Raw genomic sequence first — 24,055 nt, forward strand, 5'->3', positions numbered from 1 at the left:
TCAGTCCGGTCGCCATGATTCTTGTGCAGATGTTTTCAGAGCTCAGACTGGGGAGAGATCACGCTAAGCTAACGGCCTGAAGCTCTGCACTTAAATCAGTTTCAATGCACTCATCGACTTTATAGAGATACCAGAGTCTCCAAGATAACATACGGTCTTGGGTTATGGCGACCAATGCCGGGGGTATGATATATATGTAATATTAATTTACACTTAGTTTAGCTCTCAGCTAGTGCTAACAAATTAGCTGCTTTTGTTTCATAATTTGCAGAGCTTCTAAGATCTGCTGTTGGTTTACAGTTTGAACGCAGTTTACCTTTAGTTTGCTGTCTATTTTTATTTCTGTGGTGTGTCATATTGATGATCGTGAGTCGTTAGCAGACTTGTATTTACATTTTTTTTTACTCATTTGCGGTTGCTAACTAGCTAGCTGAAGGGTTGTAATGAATGCGCAGCCCGTGTGTATACAAAAATACAACGATTTCTATATACTTAGTGATTTTGACATTTATATGGTGGATGAGGACTTGTTGTGTGTAGCACCGTAACGTTGGGTTTGTATGGTTATGTAAGCATTTGTACCGCTGCCTCGACAGATGGCAGGACTGTTGTTTTGTCCAGGCCAGAGATACAAATGATGTGTTTTGAGAAGATCTCCATTTCAGTCAAAACTAGACTGTTTTGTCAATTTGTAATTGCACGTACGTGTTCATGTGTTAAATGTAGAAGTGATGTTACATCACGTGTGTTTTGTAGTGGTTTATTACAGAGAGCAGGATCAGTTCCTGTAAATCCTTTCAACCTGTCAATCGTACAGTACATCATTGTCAGCTGCAAAGTTGCAGATCCGCTTTGAATGCACTGAATTTCTAAGTTCAGTGTTTGATTTGGATTACATGCAAATGGAAATGTGCTTTCCAATGAACGAATTTATGTTTCAGATTGGTAGTTGTGCAGCTTAGAGAGTAAATATCACATGAACTTCTTCCAAATGACATTTGGTCTGGTTAATGTTTCTCTGGAACATAAAGCTGATTATGATAAAAAGTGGTTGCAAAATTAAAATTCTGTCATCTTCGCTCGCTCTCATGCCATTCCAATCCTATATGACCTACTTGCTTTTGTGAAGCATAAAATAAGAAGCATTTAAGAAGTTTCTCCTTGTCTTTTGTTTATAAAAATAATAGAGGTCAGTCGTCACCAGACTGTTTGGTTCCCAACATACTTAAAATGTTCTTCTTTAGTGTTCTGCAGAAGGAAGTCATACAGGTTTGGAGTGACATGAGGGCAAGTAAATTATCACAGAATTTTCAATTTTGGAGAAACAGTCAGTTTAAGATTAGAGATATTCTTCAAAGACTAGATTATGTGCTTCAGAGAAAAATTGTGCTGCTTCTCAAGCACAAAATATTGAGGTGCTAGGGCTGAGCATTACACACGAAGTCTGTTTTTAAATATGTAATAATGAAAGATGAATGTTTCATTATCTTGTCTGCTTGTAGATGATGAGTTTGATGAATATGATAAGCCTGGTGCTGAAAGGTCAAGAAGACGGAGGGGAGAAGATGACGACTTAGAAAGGTATGTCTTTACTGTCTGTCTCATTGCTGGCTTAGTTTTCATGTCTCTTTAAGGCAGGATGAAAAAGATGAATAAGGAGAGCATCACTTTTCCAGAAGCATTTATAGCTTTCATGGCATTCAAAATGAATCATGTCAGCATATGATATAGACTCTGTTGGTTGCTGCAGGGTGTGTTGTTTGAAAAGCAAATGAAATTGTTGCTTTAATATCTTGCTTTGCTGTTTGGAAATGGTATCAAAGATTTATTGTGAGAGCACCACATTTTTAAGTAATAACTTTAATTTTACAGTGATTTGGAGGAGGGAGACTTACTTGAAGAAGATTGGCTGTCATCAAAAAAGGTAAAGTGATTTCCATAATTGGCGGTTTCTCGCCTCTCTTGCAAAACATATATATTGTTATATAATCCTCTGTTGTTACCTCGTTGTTTTCTTTTTATAGTAGAGATAATAAATTTAGATTTTTCAGTTGCTGCCTTTTTGTGTTTTTTTTTAAGCAATCTTAACTGATAAGAAAACATAAATTATTTCCAGTAGGTGTTCTTAATGTTAAGAATTATAAGGCCAACAACATAAATATGAAACATATTAAGCAGGGAATTTTTAATTTATTCTTTTTTTTGTTTGTCCACCCCAGAACCCCTCAGAGCTGTCAGATGAGGAGCTAAACGATGACCTCCTACAAAGTGATGAAGAGGACCAAAATGCAAGGTACCCTATCGAAACATCCAAATAAAATCAAATAACCTCCTAGGCATTTCAAAATCTGTGAGTGATCTTGTATCAATGTTTTTGGTCCATTCTTTGCTGAAAAACAAAGTATTGGTTGATTTAGACAAGAGACATGAGTGAAAAATCCCTGCTACGATACGTTTTCAGGTGTGGTTTCCAAATAGACATTTGTTGTTGTTTTAATGTTTCTTCTCTTTGAGTACAAGACAGTAAGTAATGTTAGCACCCTATATTGTGTTAGAGGTTATATTGTTTGGTTTGCTTGTTTTGTATACAAGTACTTTCATGTTATTGTTTTATAAAACCCCTTCAGCACTGACTGAAAGTGCAATATGAAGAAAGTTTTATTATTGCCATTAGTAACTACTAAATTGCAAGACAGTTCTGGTCATATGATCGAAATACGGTGACGCCTTTGATGATTTTCCTTGTCTATATGTAGATTAAAATATTTGTTTTAGAAGATTGACATTACACTCCTATCAGTGCAAACATGTTTAAAATGGTCTTTTCTTTTGGATCTTCTAAAATGACGAAATTACAGTTGGCCCCTTCCCAAAGAGCTTGATTGACAGGTAATCTGACCAATCATTATGCTGAATCAGCTATTTTTTAAATCAGACAAATCAAGTCTTTCTGTGGCTGAAATAAAATACATTTTGATGTTCATTCATGTTTATTTTGTGCTTTAAAGTGCTCCTATTATGCCATTTTAAAGGTTGCTAATATTGTTTTATGAGTCTCCTAACACAGGTTTACATGTATGCAAGGTCAAAAAACACTTTAGTTTTCTCCAAAAATAGATTTAATTTTACCTAGTTTCTAAATGGTTCGTAAACGACTCGTGCGAAGCAGTTTGAAGAATCGGTGTCTCTAAACCCCTCCTTTCCGTGAGCCCTCTCTACTGTGATTGGTCAGATGGCGCAGTCCTTTATGATTGGTCTACCGCGCACAGCGCATGTCAGAAAACGAAACACCCATTGCCATAACTGAATGACAGCCCTGGATACTTGTCAATACATAGAAAACATGGCATTGATTTTACCTTACCAATTCGAGCGGGAGTCTGATGATGAAACGGTTGAAGTGGCTGATCGACAAGTTAGCACGGTCTACCGTGGAAAGTGCTTGCAATTTGCTTATGTAAGCAAACCGGGCACACCTCTATGTTGTAAACTTCAACATTGTATAATGCATTAAGGCGGCTTTCACACTAAATGCGGAAAGCGCTGCACTGGCCGCTGGGTTCTGTGCAGCCCTTCAGAGCGCAGCGGCAACTAATTTGAACTTTGAGCATGGCGTGCGCACCTTGCGCGCAAGTGGTGTGCTCCGCTGCTCCTTCACTTTGGTCGAAACAGAAACAAGCCGTCCTCGTGCGGCGTAAGCAATTGAAATGAATGGGTTTCATGGTGCAGCACTTTCCGCACTCAGTGTGAAAGCCGCTTCGCGTGCCATCCTTTTTCATTAATTACTCCAACTAATGAGACAGACAGACAGTCAAGCTGCATCGATCACAAATTTTGAACAACAGAACTACAGAAGCGTGATTTAGCCGGTTAGCAAGACATGTGCAGAGTTGTTACACAACATAACATACACAACTACGTATTTTGAACGATTCAAAATAGATTCATCTATTGGAAGTGAATATAAAGTGTAGGATACAGCGTCTCCTCGACATGACGTAAACCACATGGAAATTTTACTGTGTTTGTAGGCGGGCAAGTTGTTTGCGTAGACCGTGGGCGGACATTATGCAAATGTGTTACTTTGTGATGTATAGCCGTAACAGAATAAGATTGACGACTCGTTCAGGTGATTGTGAGCTGACTCTATTTATTCTTTGAATTTCTGAAAGGGGTCATCGGATGCTAAGTTCACTTTTTCATGTTGTTTGAACATTAATGTGTGTTGGCAGTGTATGTACAAATCCACCCTATAATGATAAAAATCCATGCAGTGGTTTTTAATTAATCTGTAAAAATAATATCCCCTTTTTCAAATCGAGCCGTTCTCAGAGGCCACTCCCACAATAGTTGATTGACGTGAGCTCTTACCTTAGATCAGCTGTCACAGTCCAGTAACTTTCCATGTTTTGATGCCAGAGCAGGGATGTAAGTTAGACAAGAATATCTCCGATTGAGCAATTGAGGTGTTGTTTTGCTGGATGTAATAATGAACATAGTGGTCGTCATTTACTCCCGACATCTGAGCCGCTGAAGATGCAGTAGATTACATTTGTTTGTGAATGGAATGCGCCTCCTGATCTGCATAAATGCGCATATGTTCGCGCAAATCATTCATGATCCAGCTTCACTTACAGCAGAAGTGAGTATAAGCGTTTTTTATGAATCTTTGCAATCGCCTTTCCTTATAACGTGGTAGTTAGGAAGTTTAGCAGCTAAACGCGGCTAATGTAAACAAGACTGTCTTTCCACAGAGAGAAGAGAGGGGTGGGGTGAGCAGAGCTCATTTGCATTTAAAGGAACAACCCCTTAGAATGAGATGATTTTTGAAGAGCTGATTTTGACTGGGTAAAAAGGGTGTTGTTCTACAAAACCATTGAGAATTTTTAATCTAAGTATATTAGAGACTTTTCATTAAGACCCTAAAGAATCATATCAACTTGTGGAAAATGGGCATCCGATGACCCCTTTAAAAAAATGCTAAAATTTGAAAGGTGAGTCCATAGAGTTTCATACCAGAAATAACCTGCTCAGTCTTGTTTGTCGGTGTATTGTCAGTTTCCTCTTTGCTCCACAATGTATTTTCACTGCGTGAGAACATGATGTGCAGTGTGAGAGCGGCATTGTTTGTTGGCAGGTCATTGCGAAGGGTCAGTTGGTGTAAGTTATGACTGTTGATGCTACTGCTTGCTGATATGCTTTTTATGATTATGAATGTCAAAATAGTCTGCAGTATCCCAAAGATAACCATTTTTTTTGCTTTTTATTATTGTTGCACAGATAAATGTAAGCTGAAAATTAATACAAAATACAGCATTACCTAAACAGTTCTCTTCTCAATCTGTGGGGTCAAAATTGGCTTCACCCCATAATTTATGCAAAGCTTCAGTGCTCTAAAATCAATAGAGCACTTCATCCATAACATAATTAGAGATGACATTGAACTAACTTTGACACCTTCTGCCTTAATCAAATGGCTTTCTTTTTTGAAATATAAAAAGAGTTGTTTAAAATAACAATATTAGGTGACACGCTTCACTTCAGTCTCTAATATAGTTATTGTGGTAACCCAAGGGCAAGCACAACACAAATCTACAGATTCATCACTTAATTGTCCAGAGTTTAACACATGTTTTGTCTGTTGATATCTTTGTGTCTGTGATCCAGTGGTCAGGGTGAGGTTGTGAGTTTGAATGCCACACTGGGTCTGGGCACATCTGGTAACCTTCAAGATGAAGACCCCGATGAAGGTGGATATACCGAATACACCTATGAAGAAACGGAGGGGGGCCAACCAGGTTTCTCCCAGGGTGCGGAGTATGAGGGAGATGAGTACCAAGGAGAAGATGAAGGGGTGGAATACACAGGAGACCAGAACTGTGAGGAATATCAAGATGAAGTGCTGGACCTACAGATTGACGAGCCACTGGATGACGATTTTCAAGTAAGTAACGCTTTCTCTTGCTATCTCTATTGCTTACAAACACTCTCCATAATCCCCCACCACATTTCCTTCACGTCTGCAGTTTGACACCTCGTGCTTTGTAACCCTAAGGCCCTCATGGTTTTGTTCAGGGCGAGACTCTTTTCACAGTCTTTGTTCAGCAGATGTCCTGCCAATCCATGTTGGCTAATGGGAAGAGCTCTCAGACAAGATCTGATAACGTTGGCTGTAGGTGAAAAGATTATTGACCTTCTTTAAAGTAGTCTTTAGCAAGCATGACACCTGGGCATGATTGATGAGTTGTGTCCTTTCTGTACATCTTTATTTATTTATTTACCAAAATCTTAAAGGGACAGTTTATCCAAAAATGAGAATTGCATGCATTTGAGCCCAAATCAGTCTAACTTCATTAATCACTCAGATCTGTTTTGGGAAATAATTCACTGAAAAGGTTCTTCTAAAAATGACAGATTATTTATATATTGGACATCAGACAAAGTTAGTAAGATGAATAGTGGAAAAACAAAGCACTGGAGATTTTTAATTCAATTCCAAGTAAAGTCTTGAGAAGACTGGACGCTGTCCAGATTGACCCTTTCCCAATCTATAAATAGCTGTCTTAGGTCAGATTTAAAGAAATTTTCTACAACGGCTACTTCTGTGCCAAGCTCTATGCCATTGAGAGGCATATTCAAAATTCCTTAAAGTATGATTGGTTCAGCAGACATGAAAAGGTATTTTGTTGAAAATACAAAGGTGATAAACTACCTTTGCCAACTGTTTGTAGCACTCTTGAAGAATATTGTCATTGCTTCAGCACTGCTTGAAATTCTGTGTTTTGTTTGAGGATATATCTGTGTTTACAAGGTTGCTTAGCTGCTAAAGCTTAGCATCTTTGTGTTTACTGTTATCCAGAGTTAATGTGTGGAACGGTTTAAAGGATTAACTATTTGCCCTGTAGGTGGTCAGTTCATGTGCTGTGTGCAGGAAAACATGTCGTAGTCACTTAGGTCTGTCTGTCTGTCTGTCCGACTTTATGTTATGCTTGATATACAGTTTTGCTTGGTATATTTACATTTGGCTTGTGTCACCTGCCAATTCTTCATTGTCAATGTGTCAAAATTAACCCATGACTTACTCACTTTCAAGCCATCCCACTTGTATTTGACTTTCTTCTTTCAGACGAATATAATCAGAGTTTTACAAAAAAAAAATGTAGTGGTTCTTCCAAGCTTTTTAATGGCAGGGAATGAGTGTTGAGATTTTGAAGTCCAAAAAACAGACATTGATCTTTACAAATCCTCGTTTTGTACTTTTAATTCGTGACTCTTTTTTTGTTTTGGCCTCTCCACTTTGCTTCTGTGCTGGTCACTTCTGCATTCATCACCGCGTTTGGCTACGTCCTACGTCATACGCTGGAATGCCACTCTCTTGTGTGCGTGCATATGACAGTTAGCGGAAGCTAGAGATTACGGTTTATAAAATCTTAAATATGGATTTTTCTCTTACACAAATGCATCATTTTGTTTCAGAAGGCCTTTATTATTGTTAACCCCCTGGTGCCATGTGAAGCAGTTTTATTGATGGATGAAAGCATTTTTTTAGCCTTAAAAATCTCAACAGCCATTGACTGACATTATAAAACCTGGAAGTAGGGGACATTTTTTTTTAACATAACTCTGATTGTATTTGTCTGAAAGAAGAAAGTCATATACATCTAGGATGGCTTGAGGGTGAGTAAATCATGGAGTAATTTTAATTTTTGGGCGAACTATCCCTTTAAAAATTCTCTGGTTTTGTCAGCGATACAAAATGGGCCTAGAGCTTAGACATGGCAGTTCCATGGTTTTTGTAATGTCTGAGGTCACGATATAGCAATTTTTTAAGTGTAACAACATATATTGCATGTATTAGTTATACTTAATTGAACTAAATGAACATATTAGACAAAATGTAGTTGTTTCCAAGCAGGTCCTTATCAAGATGCGTGTTTTCTCTTTTGAAAAGATGCCACTGGTGAAAATTCAAACTTTCCATGTTTTTTTTTCTTTTCTTTTTGTTTTTTTTTGTGTAAAAAAAAAAAGTGTTTATTATTGCAGTGTTTATTTATTTAGTTTTTGTATTACATACTGAGTTTTTTTTTTTTTTTTTTTTAGAAATTGAGATTTGTACTGAAAGAGATTGCTGAGCCAAAACTGGCATTTTGATTAAATTCCTATTAAATGCAGACACATTTGTATGTGTACCAGTATATAGGGGTGAGCGATATGACCAAAATCTTACATCACGATATGAGTAATTTTATGTCACGGTAACAGTATATATCACAATATAGTTATTTTCGCTTTAAATAAGGTCTTTAAGAAATTCAGTATCACTAAAAAAACTAATACTAGCCTAAATTTAGAAAAAAAAAAATCAAGCACGCTGAAGGCAAGTCAACAGTCAATGATTAAATAATAATAAGAAACTAATTACAAACAACACATAAATAAAGAAATGTGACCTACATTATATAAAGCAATCAAATGTGTAAAAACACTGCATATTCTTCGCTGTCTTCACTGCTCATAAACAGTCTCTCAGTCAGCATGTGCATATGCTGAAATGAGTTCTCTTTTGCTACTGATTGCATTTTAACAGCTTAAAGGGGTCATCTGATGCAAAATTCACTTTTACATGTTGTTTGAATATAAATGTATGTTGGCAGTGTGTGTACACATCCACCCTATAATGATAAAAATCCACCCAGTTCTAAGATTCTTGGCAGAGTGATAGTTCTGCACAGGCCCCTCCCATGACTGTTGATTGACACGGCAGTTTTAGCATAGACCCACCCTAAGTAAGCTGTAAACTGTCCGTCATTGTTTCGACGCCGGAATGAAGAGATGATGTTATGTTAACATTAAAAATGTGCAAACAATATGTTTTTGTGACCACGTACCACAGCAACGTCATGTGAGCTTGTAATCACGATAGAGACGATTGAAAATCTATTCCATTTGACAAATTTCTACCGGTTAATCACATCTACTGGTATATCACCCACCCCAACTATTATACATACAAGATATTTTTGTTTAAATTTATTTTCCAACATTTTATTTCATTGTTTAAAGACAGGCAGAATAGTTCAGAATTTAGAAATTGTTTGGTGAACTGTGGTCATGAAACATCATGGTTAGTCACTTTACACAAAGACGGAGAGACTGATAAAATCATGCAGGAGTCGAGGCTCATCAGACTGCTCCTTTTGTTCTGTCCTTCACTGACCTTTAATGCAGGACAGATGTCGTTGATCATTTCTGCCTGTCCGTGTGATCGCTTGATCATCAGTGTCCTGGATAGTACTGGCAGGTGCACGGAGGCTTTGGCCTCACATCACATTTTGCAAGTTTGTTTGTTCAATGTTAGTGTGCTCATGTTTCTGTACATTATAATAAAGGCGTATTCTTAGTACTGAGATCTAGATTCACAGTCACAAAATGACCTGGAGAGTTTTGTAATCGCATACAGCACACATTTTCTCAAGGATATGACTGGAAAAAACAGTGTCTCTTCAAATATAAGTTTGCTTGAGCACTCTTGACTTTCCATAGCAGTGAAATTTGTGTTGTCTAAATGCATTATAAAAGGTGCCCTCTGACAATAATTGCTATTGAATCATGCGCTAGTGCTTAAAGGTGAAAAGTTTGTCACTGTAGGCATGTTGGCAAGACTCTAATATGTGTATGGCTATAAGTGAGAAATACTGCTTTTTGTTTTTTTACGTGCGAGCAGCGAAGAAATAGAGTTATACAAAATGCAGAGTGGGACGTGTCCCAAATAAGCTAAGAGAAGGGGGAGCTTGTTGACATGTGGCAGTTTGACTGAAAAACAAGTCTGTAATTAATTGTACAGTTGTAATTGGTTGTACAGTTCCTTTAATCATTAGATCAGTGGCTTGCAATTAAAGAGCCGGGGGCCTCAGCAAACATCCAAGGGGAATGGAGATGATTTAAAAATATTTAAATTTCTAAATTATTTTTAAGTATACTAAAATAGTGTAACTACATTAAAATGCTAAAAACGTATGCATTAATGTATTTTTACTTATCACTACTGTTCACTGTCTTCATAATTACAGAAGAAATACAGAAAATGGGGTATTTGGATATTGTATTCAGATATTGTATTGGATAATGCAAGGCCTTCAAGTAAAAAATGTTAAAGGGCACCTATTATGCAAAATCTACTTTCACATGGTTTCACATACAACTGGGAATAAATCAAGGTTCCTTACTGATCAGCAATTTTCAATGCGTCCAGGTACATGGTAACAGGTGTCCACCTTTGTATAAAATGGATAGTTTCAGATGGAGTATGTTTCATTCTATAAATAGATTTAAGTTTTTCTATCCATTGGGATAGTAGTTAAATGTTTAAGTTGACTAGTTAAAAATAAAAAAAAAAAGTCAAATCTTAAAAAAAAAAAAAAAATCCAGATTTTAATTTTTTGCTATGTCGCCCAGCGCTAATTCTCATAGGTGTTTATTCTGCCAGAGTCTCTCCTCCATCTGTGTCTGACTCCGGTTCATACATGTAATTTATGTCTGAACACCGCTTCTCTCGCTCTCAGACATTTTGCTTCTACCGACTGTTTGTTGCTGTTGGTATGCAAAGCAGAGGTGTATACACTACGCCCTCGTCTGAAGACGGGGCGGGAATATGCAGCTCACTTGCATTTAAAGTGATAAACACCAAAATAGCCCTTTATTTATAGACATGCCTCAAAAATGACTTTTTCCAGTATTTTGAGCTGAAACTTCACAGACACATTCTGGGGACACCCAAGACAAATATTATAGCTTGTAAAAAGGAGCATAATAGGTGCCCTTTAATAACCACTTTTGACCCAACTGTAAAAAGTAATTATTTATTTATTTTGGTCCTGCCTGTTTACATAAACGGAAGACCTAACCAACTGTGTTTAGATCAATACCTTGTCATTATAGACAACTTGAGTGAATTTTGAGATATATTTGCCTATTCATGCACGTCAATAACAGACAAATCTTAAGTACTTTAATAGTGTAACAGCTGTTTGATTTCAAAGTTGTGGTAGAATAAGGTAGATTTTAATTCACTTAAATATCCAAAAAAGGCTATTTAGCACAAGTAGTTGTTGTGATTGTCCAGCAAACGTGATTATATTGTGGGTAGTTATAATTCAGTACTGCCTAATTCTACTTTAGTTTGCTAAGTTTAGTGCATCAGGTTGATTGCAACGTTTTCATATTCCCACACCCCAAAAAAAATCTCAGTTGAAAGAGTGTAATGTGGACTTTAGCAGAGGGAATTGTCTACTGGCCCAGTAGGTTTTAACAGGTGGACAGAAACAGGACCTGTAAGGGATAGCAGGGGGATGGAGACAGGACCTGTGGTGGCTATAGCAGCAGAAAAAAAGCACTGGACCTTGAGGAAGGGGACAAGACCTGTGGTGGAGGACTTGCGGTTCAGCAAGGTAGTCAGCAGAAGTCGTGTGCGCCCGTCTCTCCGGATGCTTTTGTACATTCTGTGCTCGAGCGTGTGTGAGAATTTGCTCTGAGTCAGATGATGATATTTTCCCTGTCAGTGAGTTATGTGTGCGCCAGAGCTTTCTTTGTGTCTGTTTATATGTGTGTGTGTGTGTGTGTGTGTAAAGACAACACAGTCAATGATATTTTCACCACCACTGAGCCGTGTGCGTGTTTATCTCCCATTCTCTGTGTATCATGTCAAACATTTACATCTCATTGAATTTCAAATATCAGCAGGAATGGTAATAGGGCATAGTAATGAGACTGGGCTCCTACTGTTATGCTAATTTAGGAAGACTCCCCTTCAGCGCCTCCCCTCCCCAGCTTCAGAATGCAGCACTGGGCCTTTCTGGCCTCTCTCTCAGATGTGGCATTAACATTTTCATTCAGAAGTGATTTTGCTTCATTCTAATGTTTTATCTTCATCAGTGTCGTTTTTGGCATCGAACAGGTTCTGGTAGTGCCGATCTACGACACGCTCCGCAGCAGGTGTTTCAGTGGATGATGTACAAGAGATCAGTTTAGCCCTGATGTTTATGTCCTGCTTCAATTTCCATTCAATTGAGTAAAAATTTGATTGTTCTTCACAGGTGGATGAGTACCCGACTGAGTATAGTGAAGAGCAGACTGACCAACAGGAAGTGCCTGAGAAGGAGGAGCATGACGAGGAAATTGAGGAGCAGGACCGTTCTCAGGTCACGGAATTAGAAGAGGTAAAGAATGGCTTCTTTAGATAATGTTTGCTTCTGTCTTTCACAGTGTGAGTCTGATGTTTTATGTGTGCTCTATGTTTCAGGTGGAGAACGAAAACGATCCAGAAGCTGAGGCCGAACCAGATGCCGATGTGAAGGAGGAGTCTGATGAGGAAGAGGAAGATAGTGAAGAATCTGGCCGTCTGCGATTCAAAACGGAGCGCAAGGATGACACAGTAGTCAGATTGTCTGATGCCAGCAGTAAGAGGAGGAACATCCCAGACACATTAGGTTAGTCATGAACAGATGAAACAATCCTTCAGGTCCCACAAATTCTTTGGTTTTCCAGCATTTTTGTGAATTTAAATCTTTTTCAACAATGACTGCATGATTGTGAGATCCATCTTTTCGCACTGAGGACATCTGAGGGACTCATATGCAACTATTACAGAAGGTTCAAACGCACACTGATGCTCCAGAAGGAAAAACGATGCATTAAGAGCCGAGGGTGAAAACGTTTGAACAGAAAGGAGTACATTTTTCTTATTTTGCCTGAATATAATTTCTTTTTCATTTAGTACTGCCCTTCACAGGCTACAGAAGATACTTATGTTTCCCAGAAGACAAAATAAGTTAAATTTACCCTGATCTTCAAATTCAAAAAGTTTTCACCCCTCGGCTCGTGCTTGCATCGCGTGTTTTTTTTTTTTTTTTTCCCTGCAGTCATCTGGAGTCCACAAGAGAAAATAATAGTTGAATTTATAAAAATGATCCGGTTCAAAGGTTTGCATTGTGTTTTTTTTTTTTCTGGAGCATCAGTGAGTGTTTTAACCTTCTGTAATAGTTGCATCTCAGTTGTCCTCAGTGTGAAAAGATGAATCTCAAAATCATACAGTCATTGTTGGAAAGGGTTCAAATGCACACATGCTGGAAAACCAAAGAATTTGTGGGACCTGGAGGATTCTTCTGAAGAACAGTGGGCAGTTTAACTGTTCAGGACAGAGAAGGGATTCATGAACAACTATCACTAAACAAAACAAAACAAAAAAACAGCTGTGGTTTATTCAGGTAACAACACAGTATTAAGAATCAAGGGGATGTAAACTTTTGAAATGCATCATTTTTATAAATTCAACTATTATTTTTTTCTTGTGGACTGTATGTAAACATCTTTTATGTGAAATATCTTATTCAGGTCAATACTAAATAATAACATACATTTTGTATGATCCTTCTTATTATGAAAGGGGGATGCAAACTTTTGGCCTCAGCATGTGTGAGTAAAAATTAATGTATTTTTATGACTTGTCCACACCAGTGTGACCTAACTAGTCATCCATTTGATTAGGCCGTCATGACCCATCCCTACACTTAACTGCATCTTCCTTTTAGTTAATAAGGTAGACTTACTGGGTTACATAATGTAATTAAAGACACAATGTGATTAATATTTATGAGCAAAGCCTTTCAGTTTACACAGATTTACAGATATGTTTTTATTTATCAGTTGTTCTGAAGGAAATCAGTGAAGGCTGATATATTGTTTTGTGAAGGGTTAACTAAAAATATTGTTTTTATTCATTTGAGTGTATCTCATGTTTCTGAAGTCATTTTAAATTTATTGGTCAATATTGTGACAGTAAAATTAAAGAAAAGAAAAGAAAAAAAAAAGCTGTCACTGTCTCCCAATTTTATGTAAGTGCTTATAAACAAAAATGTTATTATATTAATATTAGTTTATCTATTATTCTATTTATGATCAGGACAAAAAGCCCAAATTGATCCTCCATAAGAACTATTAGATCAAATAAATCTGTATTTTTATTTGTTGTTCCTTTTCAGAGCTCTCTGATGCAGCTAAAGCAGACCTGCGGGAGTTTGAGGAAAAAGAACGTCAGAGAAAGCAGGGCCGTTTCGGAGGACGAGGGAGAGGAGGAGATGGAGGGAGGGGAGGAATGGCCGGGAGAGGAGGGATCAGAGGAAGGGGAGGACCAGGAGGACGAGGAGTTGGAGGAAGAGGCGATTTCCATCTTTTTGGAATGGGAGGTCTCCGTGGTGATGGAGGTCGAGGAAGATTAAATGAGCAAAGGCCACCACTGATGCAAGTGAACTTGGGAATGCAGGTAAGAGAATGATGGTCTGAAATGTCACACACAAAACAAACGCTCCTACTGAACCTGTTCTAATAACACTAGTAAAATTGTGCGATAAGACAGCTTTAATTAAACATTGGAGATGCGCCAATCATATGACTATCAATTATTATCAGACAGTTCAATGCAAAAGGCCTGTACTGTTGTCATTGTTAAAAGTGGATAAAAGAGATTTTTTTTTTTTTCAAATAAAACCGACTCCTCCCAAAAAACATTATGAAAGTATTAACATTAATTTCATGGTGATTACAAACTTTTCAATGGGGTAAATTCAGGCCTAGAATGGTTCAGAAATAATAAAGTGATAACAGTAGTTCATCTGTAATTTTTCTCTCCAGGTGAGAAAGCAAATTTTATTATTATAATATGATTATAATATTAGGGTGTGCACTAGAGGTCATTACAATTATCTTTGAAAGAACTAAGTGTAACCAGTAAACCAAATGAGTAAAACTTGGTGTTCACACTGTTTAATGAAAATTCTGATTCACTTTAGTTTTGACTTATTTATAGCATCCACTGCTATTCACACAGTTTTTTGGAACCTAGTCAGTTTGAATATTACTGAAGTATTGATTATCAGGTTAACACTGGTAGCTACTGTGGACTAGGCAATGCTACTTCTCAAATTAAATAACATATAACATGTATTTCACAATATAAGACCTGCCAGCCCGTGCGTATTTTGCACAACAGGTACACATTTTGACCTCAAAGCATGCTGGTAGGATTTGCAAATCTACACAAAAAGCTGGTAATGCTTTTGTGTTCAATTGCGCATATGCAGTACACTAATCAAGCAAGAAGCAGCAGCAGTGTCTAGCCCAAGGATGGGCAAGTTTGGTCCTGGACATACACTGTCCTGCAAAGTTCCAACCCAACCCAAGCCAATCAGTGTCTTCCAGATCACTGGAAACAAAGCCAATAGAAGGTTAAGGCTAGAAGGGATACAGCTCTAGCTACTGGGTTTGTGCTTATCAATCTAATGTAACTTCCAAAATGCAGTTTAAATGCGGCTTCAAATAATCCTAAATGCAGTTGTAAACAACCCCAGCTGAGGAAGAAGTGTCTTAACTAGCGAAATGATTGGTTATTTTCACAAAAATAATACAATTTTTATACTTTTTAATGTCAAACACTCGTCTTGTCTTGCTCTGCCTGTCGTACTCCGGTTCATGACAGTTAGAGTATTTCGAACAACTCCGATCTCTTGTTCTCTCTCAACTTCAAAATCATCTTATATCGCTGTTTTACCTTTTTTGTTAAGGGTCTTTGATGATCTTCGCGTGTTCACTTTGCAAAGACGGGGTCAGTACTTCTGCAGCAGTGTAGGATGATTTTGAAATTATTTTTTAAGTTGAGGGAGAAAGTACAATTGATGTTTTTCGACATACCCTAACTGTCTTGAGCCAGAATACACAGAGTTCAGGGAGAGCAAGACAAGACGAGTGTTTAAGATTAAAAAGTTTTTTTTTTTTTTTTTTAATGAAAATAACCAATCGTTTCGCTAAATAAGACCCTTCTTCCTCAGCTGGGATGGTTTACAACCGCATCTGGCATCGTTTGAAGCCGCATTTAAACTAGATTTTGGAAGTTCAAACTAGGGGCACCATAGAAGTCCACTATATGGAGAGAAATGCTTGAATGTTTTCCTCAAAAAACATTTTCTTTACGACTGAAGAAAGACATGAACGTCTTGGATGACAAGGGGGTGAGTACATATTCTGTAAAGTTTTGTTCTGGAAACAGACTTCTCCTTTAAGACACCTCCCATTTATTCCTATGGTATCGGTAAATGGCGATTGAGTGTTGCACAACTCTGAACTGAAATTCAGTGACGTCAAGGCTGTAATGTGATTGGTTATCAAGGCACACGTGATCCAAATGGACGTTATGCTTTCTCCAATAGTAAGTATTACAGAACCTCTCATCTCCCAATAGTAAAAAAAATCTCTGCTAGAAAGCTACAGGCAGATGGGTTTAATTAGTGTTGGAGCTAAGGTCTGCAGGACAGTGGCCCTCCAGGACCATGGTTGCCCATCCCTGCCCTGGACTAACCTATTGAAAAGCAATAGAATACTGAATAGAATACTAAATGCATCTTACTGCCCCCAAGCCTTTGAAAGGTAGCGTATGAACAACATTCTTTACAACAGTTGGACACTTTAGTACTTTACCTTCATTGGGGGTCAAGGAGTTCTCTTGCAATTGGATTGTACCTTTTGTGGCTATTAAAGATTATGCATCAGTTTTAGATGTTGGTGCATTGACTTATGTCTTGTCTTGTGTCACCCTTGTGGAGTGGAGTCAGTTTGCTTTTGAGTAAAAGTCAATTATCACCGTTCTCACTCCCTCTTATCCATGTTGATATATGGATTATGGCAAATAACTTGGCGGGAGTCCATTGAGAAAGCATTACACCAAATTAAATTTGTACTTTGCTGAAGGATTTAGCTTCCTGCGCTTATTTTATTATTAAATATCTGTCGAGGGTGTAATCCCTTTGCGCTTGAGCTGTTCGTTCGTTCGCGCTGCACCTTTTTTTTTTTTTTTCTTTTTTTTTTTTTAAAGCTGATTTTCTTTTATAGAGAAGGCAAGCCTTTTCAGGCTTTTGACATAACTTGTCATTCCTCGACATTGATGTGTTCTTTTACATTACACTTCAGACAGCAGTATATAGGTAGCAGCACTGCCATAATGATTTAATTGAATTCCCATCCACACCTGTCTACGAGTAAAGTTGTCTTCATCTGATGACGAGTTAACAAATCTATTATGTATGTGCTTTGCTGAAAGAGACTGCAGTGTGTATTTCTGAGTTTGAGTCATCATTTGAAATAGAATATTGTCCTTTAGCATAAATCAGTAGGGGCACAGAGGCGCAATACATGTTTTTTAAGAGGGTTCTTGAACATTTTGTATTCTTCTTAAACTCCCCTTTTAATTCAGATTCACTCCCAGTAACATGGCTCTTATGATTGATTACTTGATTAAAGGGGTCGTCTTGAGACTCAAGGTCACAACACTACAAGATAATGATTTTTTTGGGGTGAAAGAGAGAGAGCTTATGCTATTGATTGATGGTCTTTCTATTTCACCTCTCTTTTTTAAAGCAGCAGCTCAGAATGACTCCTCCGCTTCAGCATCACCACCACCATCAGTCTCGTCTGCCTGGTCCAAGAGGCAGTGGAGGTCCTGGGCTATTCCCAGATCCGGGCACCCCGATTCCTCAGCAGCCGCTGCAGCTGTTGATGCCACGTCTGTCCCACCATTCCCCAGGGCCCAGAACACAACATGACACGCACATACCACGGTTGCTGAATTCACCGCCACGGCACTCTCACGGACACCCCAACCAACACCAGCAGCATCAACAACATCACCCCAAGAACATTCACATCAACCCTCACTTCAGAGGACCTTCCTCCTCGCCTGTGCAAGGTACGACCCCAGAGACTACCAACCTGATTTTTATATACTTGTTTGAATGGAGGCTGTCTGGGAGTCTGCTATGAGGTGTTTTTGACATTTTAAAGTGCCTAAAGGGGTCATGAATTAAAACTGTCCGGTATTTACACATAAGAGGTTGCTCTCTAATGGAAACGTACTGCAAGTTTCAGAACTCAAGTCTAACTCCTCAGTCTGAAAATATGAATTATTCTTTCCTGCCCTTCTTAAATGGTATAATTCACCCAAAAATGAAAATTCTGTCATTAATTACTCACCCTCATGTCAGAACACAAATTAAGATATTTTTGTTGAAATCAAAAGCTTTTTGACCCTGAATAAACGGCAACGGTACTGCCACATTCAAGGACCAGAAAGGTAAAGGACGTCGTTAAAATTTTATGAACGGGCAGTGGCACCAGCGCCACTAAGTTCTACAGCTGGTGTTGCCAGGTGCAGATTTAGAAGTAACATGCAAAATTTATTTTATATAGACATTTTTTATATATATTCTACTCTTACTTTGAGTAAATTATCTATGCATTTTTGTTCTGGAAGTGAACTTCTCCTTTAAATCTGGAGAATTGTATTGTCACTGTTCTCCTTGACCCGCCCCTTAACACGTGTCATTGTCGCATGTAATCAAAGGAGGTGTTCTAAACAACTCATCTGTCCATCAGTTTGCTTTTAGGTGAATTAAGTCTTTTTTTGTTGCAAAACATTTAGCAAACTTTGTAAATCTCAAAAACAAAAAAGTGCATTTCTTGATCGTCATGACCTGTGATTGGTGTAATACGTAAGGGCTCTAGTACAGATGTTCTTTGTTTACTACGGTTTATGCATTAGTAAATCAGGCCACTGACTAAATGATCAACTTCACACTGTTCCTGTTAGTAGTTTGAAAACCAACTCTTATCTATATTGTGAATATTTTTTATACAGAAAGATCATTCAGTTTAATTCAAGATGAGCCTATCAGTGATTTGATTTCTGCATTTTTCCAAAGTACAAAATTCTTTAATGCAGACACATTTTACACTGCTCAATGATTCTCTTATGTACATCAAGTTATGATGAAAGTATTGAGGAGACTGCAGAAGTCAAGTTGGAATATCATAGGAGATCATTGCATTGTGTACTTAATAGACATGACTTTGGCTACAGTGAAGAGCTGAAACCTTGATGCAGTGAGAGTAGTTCTAAACATAATGCTATAATTAACACTTTTTTTTAGTTAATATTGTTGGCTGTTAGAGTAAAAATTCAGTGAAGATTTCAAGAGAGTTCCATTTATAACGCTCAATTCATATGCAGAGATGTTAGCCAATCACAGCAGTGGGCGTTTACAGTGGAGCATTCAAATCAGGGAGTTGAAGTAATAGTTCACCCAAAAATGAAAATTCTGTCATTAATTACTCGCCCTCATGTCATTCCAAACCTGTAAAAGCTTCGTTCATCTTCGGAACACAAATTAAGATATTTTTGATGAAATCTGAGAGCTTTCTGACCCTCCATAGACAGCAAGGGTCCTACCACGGTGAAGGCACAGAAATGTAGTTAGGACGTTGTGACAACGTGGTTCAAACGTAATTTTACGAAGCTATGAGAGTGCTTTTTGTGCGCAAAGAAAACAAAAACAATGACTTTATTCAACAATTCTTTTCGTTCTTGCGCCATTACAGAGAGTGTCATGATGCATGAATGTGGTGCTGCTGATGTAGAACACGCTTACACTCGTTTACGTGCCGAGCTCATGCGTCGTGGTACTCTCCATGATGGCGCTAGGGTGTCGCGGAGGCAAAGAATTGTTGAATAAGTTGTTATTTTTGTTTTTTGCACACATAAAGTATTCTCATAGCTTCGCAAAATTACAGTTGAACCAATGATGTCACATGGATTATTTTAACGATGTCCTTACTACATTTCTGTGTCTTAACTGTGGTTGGATCCTTGCTGTCTGTGCAGGGCCAGAAAGCTCTCTGATTTCTTCACAAATCTTAATTTGTGTTCTGAAGATGAAAAAAGTTCTCAAGAGTTTGGAACAACATGAGGGTGAGGAATTAATTACAGAATTTTCATTTTTGGGTGAACTATCCCTTTAAATTAGGGTAGAAATGATCATTTATCTCTAAATTAACAAACATATGATAAGCACACCTCCCCATCATTTTTAAAAATGCATTTCATGACCCCTTTAAATCTGACATCACATGTTTTGAACACTGCTAATATACACTCACAGTGTGGTGTAATACTACTAAAAAAATAAATAAAATCTTGATTCTGACCCTTATCTCCATAGCAAAATCTCAGATGGCCAGACAGTGATTCATCTTTTATGTATTGTTAAAATATTGGTGCCTAGGACGCCATGAGCTCGGAGACTGTAGTGTGTACTGTAATTTTGTTTTTGTTCTTTTTTTTTTTTTTTAAGCTTAGCTTAAATGTGACCCCATGTTTAAACAGCGCTCATAAACGGCTGTTTACATGATATTCTCAACTAAAATGAGTAAAGGAGACAGTATTCCTTATGTCACGACTTAACAAGCAGATTCCCTGTTAATTTTTAGGCTTTGCACTTTTGGCTGATGCTTACTTGCATTTTCACTCAGGTCCTTTTACAAGTTTTTTTTTCGCCTTTGGTATGGCCTTCACTCTGTAGGCAATCCATCAGCATTAAACCAGCTTTCTGAAATGCACACATCTGCGGAGGTGAAATGATTCACAGCGAAATTACTCCTTTTGACTGTCAGTTTATCTCATTAGGTGGCCCAGTCTGCTTGAGAGAGAGATGCACAGTTTAATCAGCAGAACAGCCCTCTCTCTGTGACCAGCTGTGACAAACCATGGTTTAGACACGTGGCAAGAAGAGACATTTATGGTGTCTGTGTTACGCCGCCCCACTCTCTCGTTCTGCATCCCTTTTTCTGTCTGTCTGACTCGTGCTTTTTCTATTTCCATTTAATCTTAGTTCCCTCGATGCCTCCTGTGCAGAACCAACCGAGGCCTAACATCGCTCCACAGAGACTCCCGGTAAGTAACCTCACGTTAGAATTTAGTGATTTTTCACTCTGCATAAAACTGCCACGCGTTACGGTCGTGTCTCTGGCATGTAGCCACCGAAAGCAATATTTGTCTTGCTATGTGGATGGCATGTCTCTATAAACCTAAAAACATCCTCATATATAGGCTGAATTTGCAAGTTGAAATCGAGATAGAGACCGTGAAAACATAGAACAGATGTAAAAGCCCTTTACTTGCCTGTAAGGATGTAGAGGAACCATCAGGCAGCTGCCCGTGCTGTGGCTAAAGTGATTACTGCTGAGGAGGAGGCCATCTCAACACCCCCAAACTCCGTTTCCCGGTTCTCTTCTCTTTCCTACTTCCCTAAAAGTACTTTAATTTTCCCTTTTACTTTTGCTGTCTAAAGGATGCATAGTTTAGTGTTTCAGTTTGGAAAATAGCAGTGACAGAAGCGCTGTGCAGTGCTAAATTAAAAGTTTTAATCTAAAACTGTTTTAAACAACGTTTTTAATGAGCAATCAGAATGTGCTTAAACAACAAATTGTGTGTAATAAAACTTACAATGTCAGTTAGGACACTCAAGACAAACTTTTATTATCAGGAAATAATTCACCTAAAATGTACACTGTCTAAATTCTAACCTAAATTCCTGATTGTGAAGAGGAAAGTTCATGTCCATGTTATTTGTCAATTACTTGTGTACTGTGTCTCCTTGTTTGGACACACTGTGCACACTTAAAATGATTGGTTGTTCCCAATTTTGCTGAATAGGAAAGAAGTTTCACACATTTATGACACATTTCCAGCTGTCTGTCTCCCATAGCCAGTCTGGTACAGACAGGACCCCATTTAAAATGCCAATGGCATTTTGCAGGGAGAGGCGTCCATTAGCCCTCTGGGCACTTGATTATCATACATTAGCATATGATCACATCTCATCTTACAATAGGGTGATCCACAATTTCTCTATGAATATTTACTACTGGAGAGTTTTTGAATATTAATCTCCATACTACATATTTATATTGTATTTTATGTTTGATACTGGTCGTAGCAGAAATATCATAAAACTCTTTAGTATATTTGTTTTTAAAAAATTAAAACACACAGCCTGGCTTCATTTTACAAGTTGGTATAAGTTTCAAATTAGATTTTATTTTGTAAATAACTGCATAATGAGGCAATAGTTGAATGGATAATAGAAGGATTTTTGTACATATAAAAAACACCTGTAGAAATAGGAATATATCTAAAAATATAAGAGATTTGTTTTTTTTGTGTGCATATCTCAGAGTCAGAAACTAACAGGGGTTTGGGCCAAAAACACTACCAAAATGGGCAAAACTACCTCTTAAATTTAAGATAAAATAGCAAAAATATTCCCCTGCAGAATTAAACTAAATCTATTACTGCTTTTGCCATTAAAGTGAAATGTGAAAATGAAATGAAAAGTGTTGATTTTGGCATTAAATTTAGATCTGGTTACACTGCATCAGATTTCTTTTTACATGTTTTTGCAGTGTTGAGCATTACAACCAGTCACACATTTCTTTTGAGTGAATGAATACAGTGGCTTAGATTAGATTAAAAATTTATTCACTATTTTTTGCTGACGAGAAAACCAATATGAAGTATTGATTTTCTACTTAGTCATAAGCATAAAACTGCTTAATAAACGGTTTTTAGTTTCCGTTTCCATTTCCAAAAGTACAAAAATGCTTTTTACATTCTATTAATCAAAATGAATAACTATTATCACTATATCAAGTGCAATAATCAACATAAATGTATTTTTTGTCAAAATATTTCAGCCCTTTCCTGTAATAAGTTCGATCCTTTGAATGTAAAATATACTGTAGGCTTTTTACATTATGAAATTGTGTAAATACATGTATGCCACCTTTGAGCAGCATTAAACAATGTGTAAACAAACAAAAATGGCATGTTGCTGTTTATAAAATTGTAGTGGTAATGATTGAAGTGCTCAAATTTAAGTATTTGACATAAGAGACAACACAGATACAGTAGAGATTTGTTGAGGGGAATAAAAAAAAATTACCCTTAAAAAGGTTTTTAAAAAATGTCCCTTGAAATGGCAAATATTGCCCCTTAATAGAAAAGTAAATTTCTGCCCCTGGTGTATGTACATTTATAATTTTTAAAAATTTTGATCTTTGAGAATTTGTCAGATACCTGAACAGCAGAAATGACAGTTGCCGAGTGTATTTTGAGACGCATGAGGCTTGTCTCCAAAATGGCAGCAGCCCCTGTTTGGCATTTGTCTTTCGTACTCCCTCTCTATCTCCCAGGCAGATCATAACTGGTTACATATTGAACAGATCCATGGGTATTTACGGAAGATTAGCCCCCCGAAAGGACATGCTCCTTTTATCAAACGAATGCAAACTTGCAAAGGTATTGTGAATGTACTTAAGCTCCCATTGTGTTACAGGAGCTGACCTTTTGAATAGAGCAATGAAGTCCACAATAACAATGTGATTCTCTCTCGCTCCCTCCTGGCCATTGCTTAGCTAAGCTGCCTGATTGACTTTCTGTTAAGCAACTTGGCTGGCCTTGGTGACACTCACTGGCCGACTGAAGATCAGAGCTGAAAACGTGGATTAAAAGTTTGATTGCATCTTAAGTCATTTATAATGAGTAAAGAGGTGCTAAGCATCACAATTTGCTGGAGTGTGGCCCTTTTGAACGAAGGCTAATTTCTTAAAAGCGAAGGATATTTTCAAAGAATAAAGGAGAGGGGATTCGTATTCAACCGCAGGATTAGTAAGGATCGTTATCTTTCTTTCCTCTGGAAAGGTAGAGGGGGGATTTTGAGTTTTATGAGCAATGGGTTAGGTAAGCACTGAGAACGGATAAAGATTTATATTCAAGGGTGTATGCAAATCGTTGTCTTTCTGCCTAAAAGATTTTTCAGTAGTGTAAGCTGATGGTTATGATCTTAATATGAGGAGTTACATTTTAAAAAAGAAGATAAGGAGCACAAATAAGAAGCTTTTTGGCTTTTAAACTTATGTGTCAACAATAATATTTTGCTCTTGTCCGTCCTCCTTCAGGCTCCTCCTGATTTCCAGCAGCATCTCCAAGGGAATTTTGGCCCACCTCAGCGCTCTCTGCCCCCCCAGGAGCAATGGAGAGGACCACCACCACATCATCAGGATCCAGACCACTTCTTCCCTGGTGGTAAGGTCAAGTTAAGGCGGTCACACTGTTTGCCTG

The 24,055-nt window shown here is 37.7% G+C and overlaps 1 protein-coding gene across 5 annotated transcripts in view; it reads left to right on the top strand.

The window, feature by feature from the left end:
• Positions 1-24,055, top strand: part of rbm33a (RNA binding motif protein 33a) — a 46,000-nt gene continuing 21,945 nt past the window's right edge. For 4 of the 5 annotated variants that reach the window (XM_051114801.1, XM_051114803.1, XM_051114805.1 and 1 more), the window contains exons 1-11: positions 1-183; positions 1,503-1,581; positions 1,873-1,924; positions 2,220-2,293; positions 5,668-5,944; positions 12,093-12,215; positions 12,299-12,485; positions 14,037-14,317; positions 17,461-17,788; positions 20,766-20,827; positions 23,893-24,019. In XM_051114801.1, the coding sequence (XP_050970758.1) occupies positions 165-183; positions 1,503-1,581; positions 1,873-1,924; positions 2,220-2,293; positions 5,668-5,944; positions 12,093-12,215; positions 12,299-12,485; positions 14,037-14,317; positions 17,461-17,788; positions 20,766-20,827; positions 23,893-24,019 (1,609 nt within the window). In that variant the 5' untranslated portion in view covers positions 1-164. The remainder of the gene's footprint in view (positions 184-1,502; positions 1,582-1,872; positions 1,925-2,219; positions 2,294-5,667; positions 5,945-12,092; positions 12,216-12,298; positions 12,486-14,036; positions 14,318-17,460; positions 17,789-20,765; positions 20,828-23,892; positions 24,020-24,055) is intronic. The other variant, XM_051114802.1, reaches the window with a different exon arrangement.

Source organism: Labeo rohita, chromosome 7 (assembly GCF_022985175.1).
Source record: "Labeo rohita strain BAU-BD-2019 chromosome 7, IGBB_LRoh.1.0, whole genome shotgun sequence".
Lineage (NCBI taxonomy): Eukaryota > Metazoa > Chordata > Actinopteri > Cypriniformes > Cyprinidae > Labeo > Labeo rohita.